General features: G+C 37.5%; 1 protein-coding gene across 1 annotated transcript in view; it reads left to right on the top strand.

Annotated features, from left to right (window-relative positions):
• Positions 1-26816, top strand: part of LOC150108970 (H(+)/Cl(-) exchange transporter 7-like) — a 501264-nt gene that overhangs the window by 453246 nt on the left and 21202 nt on the right. Inside the window, exon 20 of the mRNA XM_090401344.1 lies at positions 10496-10576. Within this exon, the coding sequence (XP_090257470.1) occupies positions 10496-10576 (81 nt within the window). The remainder of the gene's footprint in view (positions 1-10495; positions 10577-26816) is intronic.

Here is a 26816-nt window from a genome sequence, read left to right as displayed (position 1 = left end):
GTCGAGTTCCTAAGGAGTGGAAGGAGGGCAAGATTTTGCCACTTCATAAAGGAGGTGATCGAACTCAAGCATCAAACTATAGGCCTATCTGTGTGTCAAGTGTTGTGGTTAAGTTGTTGGAGAAGCTTGTGAGAACTAGGATCCAGAGTTGGGTTGACAACAATGGAATAATCTTTGATGGACAGCATGGATTTGCTAAAGGGAGGTCGTGTTTTAGTGATCTACTTACTTATTACAATAAAGTGACTGCTTCCTTGGACGGAGGAGAAGGATACACAGTAATATACTTGGATTTCGCAAAAGCTTTTGATAGAGTACCTCATGATAAGTTGACAGTCAAACTAGAGCAGATGGGGTTGGATATTAGATTAGTGCATTGGATTGGAGACTGGCTATCTGATAGGTATCAACAAGTTCTGTATGGGGGTGCAATATCCAGGAAAAGGAAAGTCACTAGTGGAGTGCCTCAGGGATCTGTTTTAGGGCCATTACTATTTAACTTGTATATTAATGATATTGGCGAAGATTTGGATGGAGATATTCAGTTGTTTGCAGATGATGCAAAGTTGGGATGAACCATAAAGAGTAGTGAAGATGTTGTGGCCTTGCAAGAAGACTTGAATAAATTGAGTGATTGGGCAAGCAAATGGGGATGTGAGTTCAATGTTGCAATATGTGAGGTTTTAAAATTTGGAAAACAAAGATTGGATGCAGAATTTATGCTTGGTGAGAATATATTGTTGGAAGTAGAGGAAATAAGAGATCTGGGAGTGATAGTGGATAAGGATCTAAAATTTAGGGGACACATCGCCAAAATTGTGAAGACAACACAAAGACTTCTGGGAATGATGAGGAGGACACTGACGTGTAGAAGTAGGGAGATTCTTGTTCCATTGTATAAGGCTTTGATTAGGCCACACATGGACTATTGTGCCCAGATTTGGTCACCTGGTTTTCAGAAGGATGAAGAGATGTTGGAAAGGATCCAAAGGCGACTGACTAAGGTAGTTTCTGACCTCTGGAATGTCGAGTACGAGGAAAGATTGAAAAGATGTAATTTGTAGAGTCTAGTGGAGAGAAGGAAGAGGGCAGATATGATAGAGACCTACAAGTTGGTAAGGGGTTGTTATTAGATCAATGGTGGAGAAGTTCTACAGAGAATAGTGGGAGATCAGGGGAGAACCAGAGGTCATCCATGGAAACTGTATAAAGAGGGTGTGAGTAGGGGAGTGAGAAGCAGGTTTTTTTCGTGCAGAGTTGTGAATGATTGGAATGCCTTGCCTGAGAGTGTGGTGTCTGCAAGGAGTTTGAATGTGTTTAAGACCCGGTATGATGAGATGTGTGTGAGATAAAAGGATCTCCTAGAAGAGTCTTTGACTCCATGAGGTCTTGTTTAATAATAATAATAATAATAATAATTTGTCTCATGTGTAACGTTATTCGATCTTTCATAGTTGAAATATTGGGTACATGTCCTTGATACACAATGCTTTTAAGAAATCCCCACTGCCAAAAGTCATAAGGATTGAGATCACGCGATCTCGGTGGCCATGATGTGGGAAATGCACGACTAATGTTCTTCTGTCAGAGAAATGTTGTCGCAAAACATGCTGCACCTGTAGTTTGATGTGGGGTGGTGCACCATCCTGCATGAAGATAGTTGAATCAAGACATCCTCTTTGCTGCAGTTGTGGAACCACAAAGTTCTGTAGCATATTGGCATACCTGTTAGCATTGATGGAACAGGTCACTTGTTCCATTTTGGCGATTTTCCTCGTAAAAGTATGAACCGATGATAAAAGATGCCGTAAAATCCACACCACATTGTGACTTTGGGCAAGTGGATAGGCATCTGCAGACGCGTGTGCGGATTAGTTCCAGCTGAAATGTGACAGTTGCATGTGTTAATATCACCGTTCAAATAAAAGTGCACTTCGTCACTCCATAAAATCTGCCACGACCATACATCATCCACTTCCATGTGCGCTAAGAATCTCAAAGATAAGTCGATGCGTGTGGTCGCATCACCAGGGCGCAATTCTTGAACATGACTGATTTTATAGGGGTAAAATTTCAACATCTGATGTAGGATTTTCCATACCGTTGTGTATGCAATATCCGTTTGCCAGGATATTGCTCGTGCCTGCTGGTACCTTGCACATTCGTCATCTCCTGTTCCACAATAGCAGTTGCAACTTGTTGAACTTGTTGGTGATTGATTGGTTTGCGTCCCCTGCCTACCTGCACTGCTAGAGTTCCAGTAGTTTGAATTCGTTGAATCAGTTTTCATAAGTTTGTTATGCTAATCGGTCCTTTCCTTAAATTTTTCATCCACCGAAAATCACTAAGACAAGCACTGGCATTATTGTTCCGCTGATAATAGAGTTTGACTAACAAAGCACGCTCACGTAAGGTAAGAAACATCGAAAAGCAGTTCGTCTATGAATGATAAGAAATCTTACAGGCTTTCAATAATCGCTCACAAGAAACGCGATAATGCAAATTAATGCATTTTACTTGGTAAATTACGGCAAAATTTCCCCTGTTGGTGACTTTTGTTACTTTTTTTTTCGTTAAATCGAATCCCCATGTTCCACTGTGTACATCTACGAATATTGGTGTGTTTCGTCCAATACATTACTCGCTAGAGGGCTCTGAACACTTGACATTATTTTATAATCACCCAGTACATGACAACAGTTGAAAACAATTCAAGATATGATGCACATACAGGAATCTTATATAATCACTTCCCGAAAGCAGTAGCTACTTCATTTATAATCATGCTGATGAGCTTTGTTTGTTGTTCCAAAACATTCACAGCCAGTATAAAGTTTTCAAAATTCTCTCCTCGAATCACCCTTTCAGCTTCAACAATGTAAGCAGAATTATAGTATCTAAAATGTTATTCTTCTTCTTCTTGTGCAGCTTCTCCCACTTAAGTGGGATCACTGTTGATGATGAGTCTTCTCCACATCCTCCTGTCTTGGGCTGTCACCACATCCAAGTTCTTCATCCTCAAATCCTCTTCTACCAGCTCCCTCCATCTCTTCTTTGGCCGTCCATGCTTCCTCCTTCCTTGCACATCCATCTGTATGACCCTTCTTCCCACATATTCATCCTCCCTCCTCATCACATGACCAAATCATCTCAACCTTGTCTCCTGTATCTTCGCTCCTAAGTTCATAACTTTCACTGTTCCCCTCACATAGTCATTTCTCAGACGATCCTTTCTGGTCACACCGCACATCCACCTAAGCATTCTAAGTATCTAAAATGTTATAATAAGCTTTATTATTCAAAGTGCTTTCTGGAAATGTTTTGTGGTCACAACCTGTATGTGCATTCATTCAACAAATACAGATGGTTGCACATAACTTATTTCTGTGACACTCAGTTACATACAGTGGACATTTATGGGTGTGTGTGGGGGGGAAGAACTGTGGTAAGTCAGCATTATTAAAATGGACATCCATTTTAATCATTGAATTGTTTTATTAAAATATGGCTTGATCCATAATATCCACTATTTTAATATCTTGGCTATGCCAAATGGAAGACTTTGGTTTTATACTTTAGCAATCGATTATGCACCTACCGAGAGTTCACTTACGATGCCTTGGATTTCCATGATATTTAACAAAAGTATTGCAAAAGGTAATAAGATAAACTCTTAAGGTTATATTCTCATAAGCTCTCTGGTAAATTTCAGAACTATTTTAAGTTATTTTTTCTATATTTGGCTATATTTATGGCTGGACCCATAATATCCTCCATGTTTTTAAAAACAATTGTATTTATATCTTAAAATAGATATGCATCATATATTGTTTCAGAAAATTAACAACCTGTTTGTTAATAAATAAAATTATTTACTTATTATCCTATATTTCACTAAAGTCAAATCAGCATCATTGGAGATTAATACACTTGTATTAGACATGTGCACACAAGCAAACTTGAGTAATAAAGAAGAAAAACTGGAGAGATGCAGAAAGACCTGAAGTCCTACAATTACACCTATTGGCTTCAGTTAGGTGTTCTTTGTCATTGGGTTGACTGTCTGCAGATGAGGGTTTCCCATATGACAGGGGAGTCTGATGCAGCCATATTTGTTTAGGTTGGAATAGTTGGTGAGAGCTGCAGCTGATTGGAGGAAAAGTCTCTCGAACTTGAATTTGCTTGGGTGTAGTAAGGTGGTTTTTTTACAACAGATCCTGTGCTGGGTATACAGGTGCTAATCTGGAGTGGCCATATTCCAATTCCACCACTAGGTTTACCTTCTTTAGGTCTTCCTGCATCTCTCTCTAGTTGTTCTTCTTTATTACTGAAGTGTGCTTGCGTTCACATGTCTAATACAAATGTATTAATCACTGATGATGCTGATTTGACTTCGGTGAAATATACGAAAATAAGTAAATAATTTTATTGATTAAAAAATACATTTTCAATTTCCTGAAACAATATATGATGCTGGATAATCAATGTATAAGCCCAAACATGAGGATTAAAGAGATATGGTTTTTGATTTTGAGAAAACCAGGGGTGCTTAAGGGTCAAAGCTGTATAACTGAGAAGAGACCTCCACATAGCCTTTAAAGGAATGCGGAGAACCGACCAGGGCTTCTGACCTAATGTCCAATCCTCACCTTCTCGTGGTGCACCCTGTTGTGTATCTATGTGGATACTGAACGAACAAGAAGGGGGGGCTGCCAACTTTGGATTTAGCTGACCAAACTGTATTCTTATTGGTTAAACCAAAATAAAAAATGATGGTACAACATGACAAAATTTCATGCCGGCTGGGGCGTCGCCCGGTTAAACAAGGCCCCCGTTTTTTTCGCCAGGGAACCAGAGCGAACAGCGAAAAGTCAGCTACTGGAACAAATCTGAAAACAAACCCCAACTCAACATCACCAGAGTTAAAGATTGGTACTATCAACGTAAGAAGCCTGAATGGCAAAGAAATGGAGCTAGCTGAGGAATTAGATAAGTACCAGATCGAAATAATAGGGGTGACTGAAACAAAAAAGACCAAAACTGGTGAGATCTTTCTCAGCAATAAATACAAAATGTTATATTCAGGCAATGACAATCAAGGAAAAGAAGGAGTAGCCATAGTATTCAACACAAAATACGAGGCTAATCTTCTTGAATGGCAGTCAATCTCAAGTAGAGTAATGTGGGCAAATATGAGAATGGGGAACTGGACAATGAGACTTATTTGTGCCTATGGTCCCACAGAAGGTTCTACTAAGGTAGAAGTGGAGGAATTTTTTGAGGCTTTAGAAAAAGCAACTGACACAATGAAAAAGGAAAAGTTAGTCCTTGTTGAGGATCTAAATAGCAGAGTAGGAAATGATTGTGAGACATACAAAAATATTTTGGGAAAATTTGGAGAAAAGAGCAAAGCTAATAATAATGGCAAATATCTGTTGGATTTCTGCTCAGGACATGGACTGGTTATTATTAACACCATGTTCCAACATAAAAATGTGCACAAATTCACATGGAGAGAAGAGGCTAGGAATAAGAAAAGTCTCATTGACTATGTTATTGTTGATAGTGATGTTTTCTCCCTGGTGCAGGACACCAGTGTACAGAGGATTTGAAATTGGAAGTGATCACTATTTAGTCTTGAGCAGGATAAAATTGAATTTCATATCGAAAAGAATAACATGTAAGAAAGTTTTAAAGCGAATAGAAGTTGAGCAGCTCTCAGATGTGAACTGTAGACTAAAATACAGAAAGATTATTGAAAAGAAAATGAAAGAGTTTGAGAACAGGAATCAAACCTTGGAGATTCAGTGGCAAACTCTGAAGAAAACATTGATTGATTCTGCCAGAGAGCATGTGGTTAGGTTGTGTGCAAGGATAAAAAAATCAGAACAGCCTGGTGGACACAGGAAGTTAAAGAGGCAGTAAAGGAAAAGAAGAAAGCATATCAAAAGTTCCTGGCAAATAAGTCAGCTTTTACTCTTACAGAATACAGAGACAAATGTAAGAAAGCTAAACAGTGTGTAAAACTAGCTAAACAAAAGTCATGGGAGGACTTTGGCAAGAATATAGAAAATAAATATCAAGAAGGTGGCAAAATATTCTGGAGGTTGTTGAAGAAGCTTAGGAATGGAGGAAAGAGTGCTGTAAAAGGAGTTAGAGATGATAAAGGTGACATGAAAACGGTAGAAAAAGATATCCTTGAAATATGGAGTAATTACTTTGAAAAACTGCTAAATGAAACAAGCAGTGATGACAGCACACTGACCAGGAATGCAGTCAGGAATACATATCCATACTTGAAGTAGAAAAAGCCATCAAAGGCTTGAAATGTGGAAAGGCAGCAGGAGTAGATGATATTCGACCAGAAATGCTGAAGTATGCTGGTATAAAAGTCTTACAGTGGCTGCACTGCATAGTTCAGAAAGCCTGGACAGAGGGACGAATTCCCGATGATTGGAGTAGAGCCCTCATAGTACCCATATATAAAAAGGGAAATAAAACTGAATGTGAGAATTACAGAGGTATTTCCCTACTGAGTGTTCCTGGCAAGATCTATGCAAGTATACTTGAGAAACGGTTGAGAAGAATTGTGGAAGAAAAGCTTGGTGAAGAACAAGCTGGATTCAGGCCAAATAGAGGCTGTCAGGATCAGATCTTCACTTTACGACAAATAGTCGAGAAAGCATGGGAATACAACAAAGATCTGTATTTAAGTTTTGTCGATTTGGAAAAGGCATATGACAAGGTGCCAAAAGAGAAGCTATTCAATACACTGCAGTTATATGGTGTCAATGGGGAATTATACCAAGCAATACTTAGTCTTTATTTGAGTTGTAAGTCAACAGTTAGAATTGAAGGAAGTACAGGAAGATGGTTTAATGTTAAATCTGGTGTGAGACAAGGATGTACATTATCCCCTCTGTTATTCATTATCTATATGGATCACATTATGAAGGAATGTGGTATTAAACCTGATATCAAAATTGGAGATGTTAATGTCAGCTCTTTGCTTTATGAGGATGATGTTATACTTCTAAATAAATCCGCTACAAGTCTGCAAGATTCTCTGACTAAATTGAATAGCTGTTGTAATAGATATGGTATGACAGTCAGCATTAAAAAAAAACAAAGACAATGAAAATAGGCAGAATCATTGAAAATGTCAACTGTGTTGTGAATGGAGAACCTGTGGAACAAGTAAAACATTTCAGCTACTTAGGCACGATTTTTACTGTAGATGGTAAATTAAATATAGAAATAGACAACAGAATCAGCAAAGCTGGTATGGTGGGAAGTCAATTGAATAAATTCATATGGAATAAGAAAGAAATAAGTCAGAACACTAAATTAGCTGTATACAAGACAGTGTTCAAACCAGTTTTAACTTATGGATCTGAGAGCTGGGTCAGAAGTAAAACACTTGACCAAAGACTAGAGACCGAATTTCAACCTTTATTGATGTACTGTTAAAGTGCAGGGATACCTCTTGAAAAACTCTGAGTGATCATCAAAATCCGAAAGGTTTCACTACTAAGTTCATTACTCCTGACATGGATTACTCCAGTGAAGTAAACTCATCGGCAATGTTACTCAGTGACAGGCAAAAACCAGCCACTGAGCTGAACTGCTCCACTTCCCCAGGAAGCAGGCAAACCCAATGACAAATATTATTAAATACCTTCAGTGGGAACCAGACCCAGAATAGATACCAAGATTAAATTTACACATAATTCACATATTTCTCACATACAAGGAGTGAAAAGGTGTAACACATTATTAAGATGCTCTAGATAAGAACTAGTGGTCAAAAGCTTTTTCACTTGGTTATACATTAAATTAAAGATAGCAAGAAATTATATTTTTTGTTAATCCTTTATCCAAATAAGCAAACAAGGTTTTCTTGTGGAGTATCTTCATGACTAGGTAATATATAGAGGCTAATAACTTCATATTAATTGCCTAGTATCCCATAATGCAAAGCGCACACCCTTTTAGGTCTGGTTCCCACTGATGAGATCTCAATTTGGATATTTCATCAGCAGGAGCTGATGTGATATTCAAACATGTGTATAATGCTATACATCAGTGGTGTTCAACTTTGTTTACTACGCCAGCTACTTTTCTATAAAAAGTTATTCGCCAATCTACTCTCTTAAATAGATCATGTTCTCCCAACCTGATATCTGATTACGCACCAATAAACAACTAAAGAGAAATACACAACTAAAAACTTTATTTTTCACAAAAGTAGACGAGTTGCCAGTAGGGGGGGGGGGGGGGGCAAGCGACTTGGCTAAATGCCAGGCCAGTTTATATGTGGGACTATCTATGCTATCAACTATGGGGCGTAGGGGAATATTAGTTTTGTGGATTTTTGGTAATCCATAAATACAGGGTGGTTTAACATGAATTGGTTTTATTTTCCTGATGATTTCTTTGGGCCATGATGTCACTTTTTTCAGTAATTTTCAGACTTTTTTCTTTTGAGACATCGTAGGGTCTCGATGTATAATTTAATCAAGTCTAAATTTCCCCCAGATATTTTTGAATTATTTCAATTTACCATGAATGCAGGTTACTTTACATGGGGGAGGGGGAATTCTACAAACAGATTAATGGTACTGCTATGGGTTCCCCCCTCTCCCCCCCGTTAGCAAATTTTTACATGGAACACTTTGAAAACAAAGTACTTACCACAGCTACATACAAGCCACAAGTGTGGTTATGCTATGTAGATGATGTGTTTGCCATCTGGCCCCATGGACAAGACAATTTGGATGCTTTTGTCACCTACCTAAACAGCCAACACCCCAAAATTCACTTCACAGTAGAAAAAGAATCAAATAACTGTACCATTTCTTGACACATTAGTCACCCGCCTTTCAGATGGTTCACTATCTTTTTCTATTTACAGAAAGCCTACACACACAGGAAGATACCTACATAAACAATCCCATCATCATCCAGTCCAACAGTACGGCATTTTAAAAACACTTACACACAGAGCCAGAGCCATTTGTTCCAACGATGCAGCTCTGACCACTGAACTCCAATACCTGCGCCATACGTTCTTAGCCGTTGGCTAAGAACGTATGGCGCAGGTACAATCCCTACAAAATAGATAAAATACTACATAGGCCCATTACTCTGCCCTCCCCTAATACACAAGAATACAACATCACCATTTCTATTCCCTATATCAGAGGTACATCGGAAAAGATAGCCGAAGTATTGTTGAAACATGGCTTTCGCACCACTTTCCAACCTCATGTCAAGCTGGCAACTCTGATCGACTGGCCTAAGGATAAACTTCACCCTTTAGCACACCCAGGAGTGTATGAAGTTCCGTGTGACTGTGATTTGGCCTATTATGGGCAAACAGGAAGATCAGTGAACATCCGCCTGGAAGAACATGAAAGATACATTCGCTACTATTATTATGGCAAGTCGGGACTGGCAGACCACGCTTTGGACACTCCTTCACACAGGATTAGATGGAGGAAAACGAATGTGCTATTTAGGAGTCGTTATAGATCTGAAAGATTACTTTTTGAGTCAGCAATGGCTTTGAAGAATTCTCCCAACCTTAACAAATATGGTTGCATTAATTTGCCAAAAATTTGGGAGACGGTTATCCTAAGAAAAACTCCTGGATAACTGCTGTTTGTTTGTTTTTTTTTTTTGTTAGAGGGTGCCAAAAAATAGGACTTTAGATCTTTTGTCTTTTGCAATTATATTGTTTCACTCACTCACTGTCGCGTTTACATGTGTGTTGTGCTCTGATGATGCTGAGTTGAAAATGAGCGAAATATTAGCGTTAATAAAACATCTTTGTTGTTAAAAGTGTTTGTGGTGTTGTTAATACCTTGAAAAATAAGTCATGAGCAACTCATATAACACTATTGAAAAAGAATAGGCCTGAATAGAACTCCAAGCACAAAATAGCATAACACGAAGCACACATACTGGATATAGAAATCAGCAAAAACAGAACCATAGGCCAACACTTACAGGTAATCATTGTTCTTCAAGCAAGATAATAGGACTGTGAAATACCTGCACTCCAGAGAATTAAACCCCAGCCAATAGCTATTGATGTTGCTCACTTATTTTTAGTTTAGACTAAAGTAGTAATGCTGTGGCACACTGCAGTGAATCATAATGTAGTATGCATCTGTTGTATATATCTATGAGTGTGTGTGTATATTTATATTCATAATGATGACCATAATATAAAGATGAAAACATTGAGTAATTATTTTTTTTAAATTAAAGTTATACAATCAAAGAAAAGATAATTTTTCATTATGTTTGCTTGCATTTTGGGCCTATGATAATTGAACAAAAATTTTATCCATTTTTTTGAATATATGTATAGTTAAGTTTCCTTGTTAACAAAATTACGAAGTTCTTTAATTGTTTTAATCAGATAATCTGTAAGAAGTTAATTTGTATATTGAAGCAATTTAATTTACTTTTCCCTCCTTACTTTCAGTGTGCTTCGTTGCCAAGAACATTTCGACTGTTTAAGGCTTTGGGACTGAGGCATATTGTGGTTATTAATGATTATAATGAGGTATTCTTTCTTTTCCTTAGTGATATGATACTTTAGTTTCTATAGTAGTTAGGAACTTCTTGCCTGATAGTTGCCAGTCCTCTTCATTTTTCATAATCTGATTCCCCCTCTAATTTAAATTGCATGTTCTTCTCATAATGAAGTACATCATTCCATATCTGGAGTGCTTGGGACTCCAGCAATGCCTGGAGTTATGTTGGTTGCACAAGTTTCTAATGGCTCAGTTGGAGGATAATTAATTGCTAGTTATGATATGCACCCCCAACTCTCATACTGAACAAGTTCAGATGTTGTATATGGTATCAGAGAGTTGTGTATGGTGGGACAATATCAAGGAGGCAGAAGGTTACAAGTGGGGGCTCATGGGGCTCAGTGCTGGGACCTGTATTGTTTAACCTTTATATCAATAACATTCAGTGGTGATCTATAAGGGGCTCGTGTGAGCCCTTTGTTAAATTTTTCTCAAATTTACGACCCCCTTGTTCTTGTTTACTTTTTTATTTTTTCAAAAAAAACAAAAAAAAACATAATTTTTTGAACTATATTAAGCAACAAACTCATACAGTAACCTAACAAAAATTAGTCTATTCGGCAGTGTATAGATTATTTGGAATTATTGTTTTAACTCCTCTATAACGAATGCAGCCAAGTTTGAAAATAAAATAAGCACATACGTTATGTTTAGATAATATTTATTTATTATTTATAGATTGTTTATCATAAAAACTTCTATCACAAACAAAACAAATTTATTTTGTTTATGATAAATGCAGACTTTTGCATATGTGCGATTATAAAAGATTTTATTCTTATTATATTTTGATAGTTAAAAAAATGTTTTTCTTGTGTAAGATAAATTAACACAGATGATTGTGTGCAAATATTTCATGTTTAGATCCTGAAATATTTGTTTAAAAATTATAGCCATTACAGGTTGATTGGCATTTGCACATAAGCTGTATTAATAAAAGTTTTTGTGTGAAATACAGCTTTTTTTTGCTCAACAATGCGAGCCCCTTGTTAAAATTTCCATAGCTGACCGATGAAATTATCAATGGATTGCAGGGGAATATTCAGTTGTTTGTAGATGATGTGAAGCTGGGAAGAGTAATTAGTAATAGTGCAGATGTGGTAACCCTGCAAGAGGATTTGAATAAGCCCCTTGTTAAAATTTCCATAGCTCACCGATGAAATTATCAATGGATTGCAGGGGAATATTCAGTTGTTTGTAGATGATGTGAAGCTGGGAAGAGTAATTAGTAATAGTGCAGATGTGGTAACCCTGCAAGAGGATTTGAATAAACTGGACTGATGGACAAATGAATGAGATTCTTGGTTTAATGCAGCTAAATGTAAAATCTTGAAGTTTGGGATACATTGATGGGAGGCTGCATACTCTGTTGGAGGAACTGTACTGGAGGAAGTAGGGGAGGCAAGAGATCTGGGGGTGATAATTGATAGAAACCTGAAATTCAGGGAACATATTGTAAGGTGGTGAAGGTTACCCAGAGGATTGCTGCAATACTGAGAAGAATGGTGACCTACAGAGATAAAAAAAAAAGTTGTCGTTTTATTGTATAAAGCTCTGATTAGACTGCACTTGGACAATTGTTGTCAAATTTGGTCCCCAGGATTTGAATGGGATAAATTAACTGTGGGAAAGGTGCAGACACGAATAACAAAGATGGTATCAGAACTATATAATGTTAGTTATGAAGACAGGCTGAGTGAATGTGGACTGCAGAGTTTGGAAGAAGGAGAGGTGATATGATTTAGACTTTTAAACTGTTTAGAGGTAGTTACAGGGTTGAGACTGGAGAGTTGGTGGAACAGGAAGAATCCCTGGAAGTTACAAAAGGAAGCTGTGAGCAAGAGGGTAAGAATGGTTTCTTTGCATGGATGGTGGTTAAACCATGGAATGCATTGCCTGATAGAGTGGTGAGAGCACAAACAGTTAATGAGTTCAAGGGATGGTATAATTGACTTTGTGTTTTCTAGGGCGGGTCTCCCACAATTAGTCTTTTGACTTTATGGAGGCCTGAATCATAATAATTATAATATAATTCATACCAACCTGGTGCGAACGTTAAGGATGTAAGCGAGTCAATTAGAATGCAAAAGCAGCGGGTGAAAGAATTGATAGTGGTAGGTATAAATGATTTGAAAGGAGACAAAATGGCTATGAGTGTGGATGTGAAGGAATTGCTTGAGGTAGCAAAAGAGAAGAGTGGGAGAGTTAGGATGGTGAGTCTGTTGCCACGGTATGAAAGTGAAGAGTATAGAAGGAGGGCCATAATTGCAAATGACTTTATGCGTGAATTATGTAGGACAAGTGGTGTGGAATTTGTGGATGTATGGAGTGAGTTCGATGGGCAAAAGGATTTATATAAGATGGATGATTTATATTTGAATCAATTTGGTCTACGGAGACTTAAAAAGGTGTTGTCGAATGTAGTGGAAGTGGATGTGCAGAATTAGGGAAACTAGAATTATTAATGGGGGGGGGAGCAGACTTCAAATTACACACATTCATACACTCAACTGTCTCCCTAAAGTTGTCGTTACGTAACTCACTTGGGCAAGTTACGAATCAGAATGGGATAGTTGGTATAAGGCATCAAAATAGGGATGGAATAAATGGGCTTCTGCAATTCATGTATACTAATGCCAGAAGTATTGGGAACAAAAAGGAAGAATTTTTGGCCTTGGTTGGCACTTCCAGACCACAGGTTATTGGCATTAGTGAAACATGGCTGACAGAAGATGATATAGCTAGTGGGATTGAATGTGAGGGGTATGGTGTGTCCAGGAGTGGCAGGGAGAATAAAATGGGGGAGGAGTGTTATTGATGATAGCTGATGAGCTACAGCCAAGGAGAATAGAAGTGGAACTGCAGGATAATGAAAAGAGCACATTTGAGGCTATTTGGTGTGAGATTGAAACTAGCAGAACAAAATATACAGTTGAGTGCTGCTATAGACCGGGTGAGGGAATAGATGGTGGAGATAGTATGCATAAGCAAATAGAAGAAATGAGTGGAAGGAGGGTAATTATTATGGGTGATTTCAACTATGGTAACATTGATTGGAAGGAGGAGAGGACACATGGGAGGAAGGAATTGGATTTTATGCAATTATTAAGGGATAACTATCTGCAACAGCATGTAATGGAAAATACTAGGGGTCAGAGAGTGCTTGACCTAGTAATTGCATCTGAGAATTTGGCTGTAACGAATATGATAATGTTGCCACCAATTGGTGAGAGTGATCATAGGGTCTTGACTTGGGAGGTGGCTAAAGGTGTAGAATTTACAATTAAGACAGGGTACATGTGGAATTATCGGGCTGGTAAGTATGACAAGCTTAGGAGTTTGATTGGTTCAGTGCCATGGCATGTAAAGCTGCAAGGGCTAGATGTTGATAGTGCATGGGAGGGAGGCAGTTAGGAGGTGTTCACATGAGGTAATGGCTGACTGTATACCTAGAGTCCGAATAATAAATTAAGTAGGGGTTAAATGGATGAATAACATCATTAAGCTTGAGCTGCAAAAAAAGAAACAACTATGGAGGGAATTTAAGGAGAAAGGTGACCGGTAGGCACATGAACGGTATAAAGTGCAGGCCAGAAGGGTAATGAGTGTGGTAAGAAAAGCAAAGATGGATTATGAAAGAACATTTAGCCATGTAGGTAAAGAGAATCCCAAACAGTTTTTTCGATATGTTGCAAGTAAAAGAAAAAATGTATATGGCAGAATGATTTTAAAGAATGCTGATGGTAGGGAGGTAACCGAATCAGTTGATATAGTTGAATTACTGAGCAAGCACTTTGCAAGAATATATCATCCAGGTGGTGACATTGCAGGAATGAATGAACCAATAGATTATACGGGAATTGTGGTGAATGAAATGGAGCTGAGTAGTCTATTACAAAACCTCAATGTCAATACATCTGTGGGATTGGATGGTATACCAGCTCGTGTCGTACGTGAAGTGGCTAACGAATTGTCAGTGCCCTTGACCATTTTGTTTAATTTGATTCTCGGGTCTACGTTAGTCCCAAGGGGGTTGAAAGAGGGGAAAATAGTTCATAAAGGAGGTTCCAAGACCTGCTGTTGTAAATTACTGACCAATTAGCATATCAGGAATCGTTGTCAAGGTCTTGCAGAAATTAGTCAAGAGAAAAATACAGGATTGGATAGATGAAAATGGGATACTGTATGGGGGACAACATGGTTTTGTGAAGGGTAGATCATGCCTCAGTAAGTTGCTCACGTTTTATAACACAGTAACGGCTGAACTGGATGAGGGTAATGGGTTTACAGTGATTCTACTGGACCTTGCTAAGGCCTTTGACAGGATACCACATGGAATGCTAATCAGTAAACTGCAGTATATGGGGATGGGTATAGGGTTGGTAAGATGGATAGGAGGGTGGTTGATGGAGAGATATCAGAGAGTGGCTTATTCAGGAGTAGAGTCCAAAAGACGGCTTGTGACTTGTGGTGTTCCGCAGGGTTCTGTTCTTGGACCACTACTTTTCAATTTGTTCATTAACGATATAGGAAAGGATCTGAGAAAAAGGATCTGAAGTGTTCACTTGTTTGCTGATGATGCAAAGTTGGGTAGAGCTATAGTGAGTGCACAGGATGTCAAAATTTTGAAGGATGATTTGGATAGTTTGGAGGACTGGGCTAAGGAGAATGGATGTCAATTTAATGTGGCAAAATGTAGGTTATGCATTTTGGGGTGAAAAGATTAGCAGCAGTATATCACATTGGTGGAACCGTACTCCAGGAGATTGATGAGGCCAGGGATTTGGGAGTGTTGGTGAATAGGGAGTTGAAGTTTAGGGGGCACATCACAAAAGTGGCTAAACCAGCTCATCAAATCACTTGATTCCTGAAAAATACTTTAACAAGCAGAGACAAACAAGTTATTGTTCCTCTGTATCCAGCCTTGATAAGACCCCAGATATGAGCACCAGGGTTTCTTCTTGATGGGGAGGAGGTGGAGAGGATCCAGAGACGAGTAACCAAGATAATTGTAGGTCTATGGAATGAACCTTATGAGAACAGGTTGAAGATTTGTGGGTTGCAAAAATTGGTAGATAGGTGGAAAAAGGGGGGATATGATTGAGACATTCAAATTACTGAAGGGTTTCTATTAGATTAATTCAGAAGATATTTTTGAGAATAGGACTGGTGGTGGGAGGACTAGGAGCCATACATGGAAGCTGGGCAAGAATATGGTTAGCAAGGGTGTTAGAGCTAGGTTTTTTTACTTGGAGAGTGGTGAATGAATGGAATACACTGCCAGAGTCTGTTGTGGGTACTATGAATGTGAATGAGTTCAAGGCGAGGTATGATAGATGCTGTGTGAATGTCGAATAGTTGTTCTTGACTGATGTTAGGGCCTCCCTCGATGAGTCTGTTGACTCCTTGGAGTTGTCTGAAATAATAATAATAATAATAATTTAAGAGACTCTTCATAATCAATCCAATCTTAATCAGAATGATCATCTAAAAATTTATAAATTTTTTGAAATAGCAACTTTGAATTCTCACCAATAATCCAATATTCATTTATAATACAGGGTGTTTCAAAAATAATGTGAAACATTCTTTTTGAAACACCTTGTATATCTTTAAAAACTTGATTATTAAATATAAATATTAAAACTTCATTATTAAATATAATTATTTGAAATGGGGTCATTCTTTTTGAAACACTCTGTATTATTTATCTTCTGCAATGCTCACACAGACACACACACACACACTTTCCCCACTTCCTTCAACAGATTCACTTGCTTGAGTCTGTGAAGGATCTGCTGAAGTGAGGGAGTGGTGAGAGAAAAGATATTCTGCTCTTCAGATATTTATATATATTACAAGATTGTTTTTTTATTTTTTTCCATATCTTGCATATACTTTCTATTCACTGTATGACACTAATCTTTTTATTTTACATCTATATATACAAATGTGTTCATTTAGTTTTAATTTAGTAATTTTTCTTTCTAAACCTTCTCTGTACCATATACTCTTACATCTTGTAAAGAGAGCTTTGCACTGTTTTGCCTTTTATGCTATTTTTGTTTATAGCTGTGTTAATGTCAATCTTCTCAGTTCCTACAGGTTCCCTAGGAACCAAGAGTATTCTTGAGAACTAATAGTATACTTGACTGGCCAGAGGGGCAGCAGAATAGAAGCACTCTGTAACTTCTGTGCATTTCTTTCTTGCTTCATTATAATTTGAAAGGAAGGAATACACAGAGGTTACAGACATATTTTGCATATTCACTTGGATGATGCACTCATCACTAAATATTAGTAGTTTATATTAAATTCCTTTATTTTCCACATATGATTTTACTTAAGGAATTGGATTGCCCACTAGGGAGCTGAGAAGCTTGATGTTCTGTAATATGAGGTGAAAAGAAAAAATATAACTTTTGATATTAATTATTAATAATTTTATGATAATTTTAGTCTGAATTAATCATGCCTCAGTTTTTTGAGTTTGAAATACTTTTCTGATACATTGCTTTGTGTGTTACCGCATTTCTTCCTATCGATTATGGCAGTCACTGTATCTCCATTTACTAATACACCATCACCCAATCTGCCACCACTTAAGGATTACATTTTGTACATTTTGCAAAATATTATACAGTATAAGCACAAAAAAAAAAAAAAAAAAAAAAACCAATGAACTTTGACACCTGTTTTCTCCATAATATATATTGTTGTAGTTATTCAGTACTGTTTTTTTGTGCCATACTGTAGCATGCTCTATGGCATGTATACTTCCTGTCATTTAAAAATGTGTCAGGTAAGAGATGGGAGAGTGCATGTTTTCATGAAATGTAGACAATGGGAAAAGTTGTGTGACTTCAATATCACTGTCTGTGTGGTTTCAGCGGAAACGATGGTTGTATAGTGGAAATGAGAAATGCAGGCAGAGACAGAAATAATGTGGTTGCAAGAGAGAAAGGTAAATGCAAAGTGGCAACACTTGAAATTAGATAGTGTGCCTGAAGATATGGAGAATCTGGAATCTTGAGTGAGATTAGGGTATCAAAGAGGAAAATGGGAGTACTGAGAGAAGAAGTTGAAAGTATGAAAAATGTGTCGATTCATATTTATTTATTTATTTAGCATATGGGGAAAATACAAGAAATTAATGAGCAAAACTAGACTGACAATTCAGTTAACCAATCGATGGCACTGTCTGGGAGTAAATGCAAGTTTCTGAGACCTTCAGGGAAGTAGAGTGTGAGGCACTCATCAGTGATATGATGTATAGCATCACACACACACACACACATGCTACAAAAGAGTAAAATTCCCCACAGATGTAATAAGTGAGCACCAGTAGCTTTGTCTGATCCTAAATCAGTTTTCTGGTTCCAAAGAATTTGAAGTAGTTTGAATTCTGGTGGTGTAATAGTTGAATCTGTAATCATGCATTTGTTTGCAGTTTGCTCCAGAGTCTTTTCCTCCATTCCTGGGGACCATCATCTAGTATTTCTGCAAACCAAAAGGGATATCTGAAGGTAAGGTGGAAAGCTGGAGGTGGAGACATATTTTGATGTATAGGAGGATACATGTTATTTCTGCTTTTATTTATTTCTTTGATGGTAACTTCTCTTCTGAAGCATGGAGGAGTGATGTGAAAAAGAAAACAGGTAACCAATTGAGACGAGTAGATCTCAAGGTACTAGAGATATTTCTCATTGTTATGCTAAGGTGTTTGTCCACGAGTGCTATGAGGTGACTTTGGCTACCAACTGGCAAACAATACTCTGCAGCTGGGAAGACTAGAGCCAGGGCTGCTGTTCTAAGAGCCAAGGCATTGCACTCCCAAGTTGTGCCTGTGAGCTTGTTTATGATGTTGTTCCTTGCAGCTGGCAGATATCTTTAACTTAGTTTTTTCCAAATGTTTCTAGTATGTTAGACTATGGTCAAGTGTGACATGATGGATTACAGTCCTGCTGCAAAATTTTATTTTTAGTTTTTTATGACCATTCTGATTAGGTGGAAAGCTGAAACAACAGTTTTGCTGGGGTTAGGAGATAGTCCCCAGCTTTCAAAGTACTGTTTTGCAGTGAGCTCAGATCTTTGCTCAGTGTTTCCTCAAGGTCTTGGAAAGTACTTGGGTGGCAATTGCTATGTCATCAACATAGATAAACTTTCGACTAGCTATTGGAGGGATGTTGCTTGTATACAGGTTGAATAGAGCTAGGGTGAGGAGAAATCCTTGCAGCAGTCCATCCTCTAGGATAAATGTTCTGCTTTTTATGAATTCAGATGAACCTTTATTTTCCTACTGGAGAGCATTTGTTCTAATAATTTTAAGAGTATTTTTGGTAGTTGATTATTTTGGCTGTTTTATACAGTAAAACCTTTTTCCATACAGTGTCATAAGTTGATGTTAGGTCTATGAAGACAGTACCTGTTTTTAAACCCTTTTGGTATCTAGCTTCTATATGGGTTGTGAGACCTGGTCATAGCAGCTTCTTCCAGCATGTAAGATTGCTTATATTTTTTGAGAATTCCTAGAGGGGATAAAGTTTATAAGGAGTGCATAAAATTTGTAAGGAGTGCTACTACAGGTCAGTAGCTATTAGGGTCATCAGTTGAATTATTAGGTTTTGGCAGGGCTATTATCTTTGATTCATACCAAAGTTTTAGGAGTCATTCATCATTTATTATTGAAGAGAAGAAATTAGATAGTCAGGATTTTGCTCTTAGGCCAACATGAGTAAGAAAGTCTGGAAGGATTCCATCAATGCCAGGACCTTTACCTGTTTTAATTAGTTTAAATTCTGCATCAATTCATCTCAGGTTACCTGTTTGGAGCCTGCTGTAGATGTAGGACATGATAAGAAAACTTTTTGTAAAGAGGATGGGTCTCTATTTAGGCATCTGTAAGAATTTTGGGTTTAGCTTTTTGTGCTAAATTTTTTTCCAATACTGTTAGGGTTTACTTTTCTTTTAGTTCTGTTTGGAGTGCTGGCATCTCCTGGTCAACAGAGAAGAATGAATACTACTTTCAGTTGACTAGCATAGTGCATAGATTTTTCTGAATCCTCTTGGGATGTGTTTCTTATCAAATGCTGTGAATAGTTTAGTGAATCTTGCATAGTTATCAACTGTAGCTGGAATTATGTTCATGTTGTTTTCAATGAATTCTATAAATTTTGGTTAGTTTGCTCTCCTGAGATTCCATTGGAGTATTGGGAAGCTATTTATTCTGGAGATTTAAGTCCATCATCTGGCTGTGGAGAAAAGGAAGCAATACTCGATAGGTTGAAGTGAGAGGAGTTCCTTCCATATCAGTGTGGTAAAATAGAAGTCAGGGATTGTCTCTGATCCTCATCTTCCAGATTTGAAAGTTCTGAGTTGCTTGCTGTCATGGAGGAGGTGGAGGCTGTTTGTTAACATCCAATCTGTCAGTTGCAGGCCTAGGTTGTCATCATTATTGTATCCCTATAATGTATTGTGTGACTTGAAATCCACAAGGATGATGCCAGGATGTGCTGACTGAGGATGTGTGGCTTAGCCAGTCAAATAGAGGAGGCCTGTATACATTATAAATTGAGAAGTTGTGCAGTTGGATATACCAACAAAAAAGTCAATTTGTGAATGATTCAGAGATTCTTTCCAGATTTGCTTTTGTGTAGATTGCTAGTCCATGTCTTTCATCAGGTTTATCAGTGAGAAGAATGTAGCCAGGAACTTTTTATGCCTGGTAAGGATGTTAAGTACCTTTGATTTTGATCTAATAAAGTCCTCAATGTTCAGCTGGAGGATAGTCGGCAATTCTCAGCATTCTTGTTTGGTTGTGTTTGTTCATTTTTAAGGTGACTAAAATGATTTGGAAACTGTAGTGGGATTTTTGAACATAGCCCCTCTGCCTAAAATAATAGATGTAAACCTTGTTGACCTGGGTGGCATTTGAGCAGATATGTATTTTGATACTGGGTTCTCATTCTTATAGTGTCTAGGATACCATTATTGGTATTGGGACCCCAAGGTGAGGTATTAGAAGTTGCTGACTAATACCTCACCTTGGAGGTCCCAGTGCCAACAGTCAGAAGCAACTGTCCACCTTACCTGGTGAACAGTTGCTGCAGTTGGTCTTGGGATACCACTTCAGGGGCATGGGTATTTAATGGTGGCATAAGATGCCATATCACATTGTCATCTTAGAGTTCTGTGGCGTTTTGGCTTGAGAGGCCTTACAAAGGGCTGCTCCACCACTCCTGATGGTAATGGTGCTGTTGGTCCGAGACAGCTTATTTGTCAGGTGTGTGTGTGAGGGATGGGATTCACTATCTGCCACCTGTGAGTCAGCTCCGCAACTGAATTGATTCATTTGAAGGGAGAGATTGGGAGACATGAAAGGCTAACTGATGTGAGATTAAGAAAAGGATGTTGATAAACATCCATGCTCACAGTAGAATTCAAACCCACAACCTATTGATTCAAGCCATACTATCCACTCAGCAAACGTTCAGTATGTCTTAAGAAATCCATATACATTTCATTGCAATATATTTTATATGCAGCGAAAGGCATTACAAATATCCTATATGTCAAAATAACATTGGCTATGTATTTGCTAGCAGGCATGCTGTTGACAAAATATGCATTTTACCATAATGTAAAACAATAGAGACTTGGTTGATATTAAGTTACATAAGGCATAAGTTTTGAAATTATACTAAGTTATGAGGAAATGTGTGTGTCTATATAATATACAAAGACAATGAAGAAGTGAATATGCAGCTGAGCTTCTGTACAATTAACAGTTGAAAGAATTTGTTCTAAGATGGATGAGTATCGACAGATCATGGATGTGATTCCTGGTTAGAAGAAGTCAATTTTAAGCATGGTGTTATGTGAACCATGGTAATTTGTATATTGATCCCAAAAATGCAAACCTTCTTGTGAACATTGCTGTGAATGTACCATGCATGTTAAAATAGATTGAAATAGGGGATATTATTATTATTATTATTATTATTATTATTATTATTATCCCAAGACCTCATGGAGTCAAAGACTCATCTGGGAGGTCCTCACACACACAGCTCATCATACCATGTCTTAAACACACTCAAACTCCTTGCAAACACCACACTCTCAGGCAAGGCATTCCAGTCATTTACAACTCTGCATGAAAAAAAACCTGCCTCTCACTCCCCTACTCCAACTTCTTTATACGGTTCCAGGGATGACCTCTGGTTCTCCCCTGATCTCCCACTATTTTCTGTAGAACTTCTCCAGCATTGATCCTAGAACAATCCCTTACCAACTTGTAGGTCTCTATCATATCTCCCCCTCTTCCTCCTCTCCACCAGACTCTGCAAATTACATCTTCTCAATCTTTCCTCATACTCAACATTCCAGAGGTCAGTTCTGATATTAAAGATCAGTTCATATTTCATAGCTAAATAAATAAGAGAAACTTAGAAAGTTTCCAAAAATTGACCAGAGTGTTTATGAGAATACAATCCTCAGCATTGCAGTTGCCTTATCTTGCACTGCTCAAAAGACATGAGTGCTGTCCAGGTATCCATATAGTTGTCTTTTATTAGTGCACTTGATAAAAATGTCTCTAACCTGATAGCTGTTTTGAAGTGGTTGGTTCTTCTTATTATTATTATTGTTAACAGGTATCTCCATGGAGTCCAAAAACTCATTGCAGGAGGCCCAGAAACATCCTTCACAATATACCTATCATATCTCCCACAATCCAACCAAAATTTCACCATGGGAGTAAGAAACTAACCATTATTAACACAGTGCCTATCATACCTCTCCTTAAACTGATTCACTGATGTAGAACTGACAACTACCTCAGGCTACCCATTCCACTCATTCACCACCCTTGTAGAAAAAGAAACCTAGATCTCACATACTTGCTAACTGAAACTTTACTCAACTTCCAATGATGGTCTCTTGTTCTGCCACCACCACCAGCCATATACTGAAATAGTTTCCCTAACTCCATTCTATAAAACTCTTTTTAGCAGATTAAATGTTTCTATCATGTAACCTCTTTTCCTTCTATCTGTCAATTTTTGCAACCCACAAATCTTCAGCCTATCCTCATAAGGAACATACCAGAGGCTGCAACCATCTTGTTTACTCATCTCAGAATACTCTCCACCACCTTCTCATCTCCATGTCAGAGAGTTGTATTTTTTGTAAGTAAACTCTTGGTCAATACAGAAATTGTAATAATCAAAAAAGAGTCAAAGGCTTCATGTTGACAACATTAAAATACATTGAAATATTATTATTATTTTATTCACATAATTGATACACAGTCAAAACAAGATATCATTTAAACAACAATTTGACTGGTGATACAGAACAATTCAGATTCTACCTTTTTCAGATGTCCCAAGAATCTAAAAATAGTCCATCAGGTAGCGTCATAAAATATGAACTGTTCCAAGTAATGATGTTTTTTGTAGGTCATATGGGGTCACTTCATTGATTTTTAATTGCTGTAAATAGTTGGATAGCTTCTTTGAAGTTGCACCAAGTGCACTGATAACTATTGGGATGATTTTGGTGTGTTTAAGCCACAGCTGGCCAACTTCGATTGCCAGATCTCGATATTTAGTCATTTTTTCCAGTTCTTTGTTGTTAATGTTATCACTGGGTACTGCAATATCAATAATCCAAACCTGTCGATGTTAGATAATTGTGATGTCAGGTCTATTGTGTTCCAAATGCCGATCAGTTTGTATTCTAAAGTCCTAGAGAATTTTTGCTGTTTCGTTTTCCAATGCTGTCTCTATTTTATGCTGCCACCAGTTATCAGAAGTGGGAAAGCCATATTTTTTGCATACATGAAACGAATTATTTTGGCCACTTGATCATGGTGGTATTTTTAATCAGTTTGAGCTATCTTGCTGCATGCACTTATTAGATGTTCCACAGTCTCATCTTTCTGATTGCATAATCTCATTTGCTGTTATTATTGATATTCAAATTTTTTTTTTATTGCATTAGTTTGTAATGCCTGTTCTTGAACTACTAGAATAAATAAACCTTTTGTTTCTTTTTTAATATATCCATATTGTAGCCATTGCCATGTCTTGTTCACGTCGATTTTGTCCTCAGTATCTCGAAGAAATTGGCCATATAAGGGTTTATTTTTCCAGTACACATATCAGTTATTTTGTTGTTCCTTTTTGTAATTAGATTTGTTTCCTGTTGCTTTTAGAAGGCCCTCTTGTGTAATTGCTTGAAGCATTAGCTTAGAGCTATTGTCGATGTAACTTCTTAAACTAATTTCTTCTTCTTCCACAGTCTCTCTTACTTGAAATATTATTATTATTATTATTGCACCCTCCATGGAGTTAGCAGACTCATCATGGGAAGTTCATTCAACTGACATATTTATCATAACGAATCTTAAAATCTGTAACACTCCTTGCATTAACAACACTTGTTAACGCATTCCATTCATTAACAATTTTCCATGTAAAAAACCTACTCCTCACACCCCTCTTCACCACAGTCTTATATAATGACCAGGGATGGTCACTGGTCCCCCCCCCCTAACCTTCTACTCTTTTTATAATCCTATTAGGATTAATCTGATAACATCCTCTCACTAACTTGAATGTCTCTATCATATCGCCTCTTTTCTTTCTATCCATCAAACTCTGCAATCTACATTTCTTAGTCATTTGTTTGTGGATCCTCTCCATTGTGTCCACATCATACTGAAAACCAGGTGACCAAATTTGAGCACTGTAGTCCAAGTGAGTCTGACCAGTGCTTTATACTGGTCATATATAAATTGTGAAATCGTAAGCTGTGAAGACATCACATTGGATAATGGTGATGATGCAGAGGACCCTGATGTGCAGAAATAAAGAAGTTATGATGCCAATGTATAAGGTATTGATCAGGCCTCATATGGATTGTGCACAGATTTGATATCTGTGTTTCATGGTGATGAGGATATGTTGGAAAGGGTCCAGAGAAGAATAACAAAAGTGGTCACTGGTCTTTGGAACGTGGATGGATAGAATGTGAATTACAAAACCTCATTAATAGGAAGGGGGAATACGATTGAGACATAAACTAGTCAGGGGGTTGTCATCAGGTTGACATGGAAGAGATTTTTCATAGAATGGGACAGGGAATAGAACAAGAGGCCATTGATGGAAACTGTATAAGGAGGGTGTGAGTAGAGGTGTGAGGAGAAGGTTCTTTGCATGGAGAGCAGTTAGTGAATGGAATGCATTGCCTGAGTGTGTTGTAAATGTAGACACATTGAATCAGTTTAAGGTATGGTTGGATGAGCATTGTGTGCAATAGTGTGTACCTCCCATTAAGAGTCTCTGACTCCACGGAGGTTAGATAATAGTAATAATAATAATAGTAATAATAATATACAGTGACACAACCACTTCCTTATCCCTAAATGTTAGAGGACTACTTATCACAGCAGCACTACGATATGCAGCCTTTGCAACACTTGCAACATGCCCTCTAAACTTCAGTTTGCTGTCAGCCATCACTCCCAAATCTCATACACCTCCTGCAGTATAGTCAGTATAGTGCACCATCAATATAGTACACAGCCTTATATTTCTGTACTCCAAAATGTAACATTTTGCATTTATTAACATTAAATACAACCCACTCTTTTGTCCATGTCAAAATTCTATTTCAATCTTCCTGAAGGGAATTAAAATCAGCAGTGCTACTTAAAATTTGAGAATTTTAAGTAGCACTGCTGCAAATCAGCAAACTTTGCAAATTAACTTTGCAAATCAGCAAGCAACTGAAGATCTCCAGTCTGTCCACATGATATATCATTTACAAATAAGTTAACCAGCAGGGGCACAAAAAAACAGAAAAGGGTAGGTCCTGTTTTAGCAAGTAAATTGCTAAAACAGGACCTACCTTTTACAAATTCGTGATGAATTTGTAAAAAATTAGCATTTATGGGCATGGTTGATGGACATAGCATTATTTCGGAATGCTATATCCATTCAAGAAAAAATGAAAGAGTTTGGGAACAGGAACCAAACCTTGGAAATTCAGTGGCAAGCCCTGAAGAAAACATTGACTGGTTCATGCATAGAGGCATGTGGCGAGGTCGTCTCCAATAACAGAAAAATAATCAGAACTCCATAGTGGACACAGGAAGTTAAAAAGGCAGTGAAGAAAAAGAAGAAAGCATATCAAAAGTTCCTGGCAAATAAATCAGCTTGTGCTCTTAGAGAATACAGAGACAAATGCAAGACTGCTAAACACTGTGTAAAACTAGCTAAACAAAAGTCATGGGAGGACTTTGGCAAGAATATAGAAAATAAACATCAAGAAGGTGGCAAAATATTCTGGAGGTTGTTGAAGAAGCTTAGGAATGGAGGAAAGAGTGCTTTAAAAGAAATTAGAGATGATAAAGGCGACATGAAAACGAGAAAAAAGATATCCTTGAAGTATGAAAGTAATTACTTCAAAAAATTGCTAAATGAAACAATCAATCAGTGACAGCACAGTGGTAAAAAAACACTGACAAGCCATGAAATCAGGAATACATATCCATACTTGAAGTAGAAAAAGCCATCAAAAGCCTAAAATTTGGAAAAGCAGCAGGAATAGATGATATTTGACCAGAAATGCTCAAGTATGGAGGTATAAAAGTCTTACAGTGGCTGCACTGCATAGTTCAGAAGACCTGGACAGAGGAGCAAATTCCAGATGATTGGAGTAGAGCTCTCATAGTATCCATATATAAAAAGGGAAATAAAACTGAATGTGAGAATTACAGAGGTATACTTGATAAACATTTGAGAAGGATTGTGAAAGAGAAGCTTGGTAAAGAACAAGCTGGATTCAGGCCAAATAGAGGCTGTAAGGATCAGATTTTCACTTTATGACAAATAGTTGAGAAGTCATGGGAATATAACAAAGATCTGTATTTAAGTTTTGTAGATCTGAAAGAGCATCTGGCAAGGTGCCAAGAGAAAAGCCATTCAAAACACTACAGTTGTATGTGTCAGTGGAGCATTATATCAAGCAATACTTAGTCTTTATTTAAGTTGTAAGTAGGCAGTTAGAATTGAAGGAAGTACAGGAAGATGGTTTAAAGTTAAATCTGGTGTAAGACAAGGATCTACATTATCCCCTCTGTTATTCATTATCTATATGGATCACATTGTGAAGGAAAGTGGTATTAAACCTGATATCAAA

This window comes from Typopeltis vanoorti, chromosome 2 (assembly GCF_054136105.1).
Source record: "Typopeltis vanoorti isolate ZY-2024b chromosome 2, IOZ_Tvanoo_1.0, whole genome shotgun sequence".
In the NCBI taxonomy this organism is placed as follows: Eukaryota; Metazoa; Arthropoda; class Arachnida; order Uropygi; family Thelyphonidae; genus Typopeltis; species Typopeltis vanoorti.
This window is presented reverse-complemented; position numbering and strand designations above follow the sequence as displayed.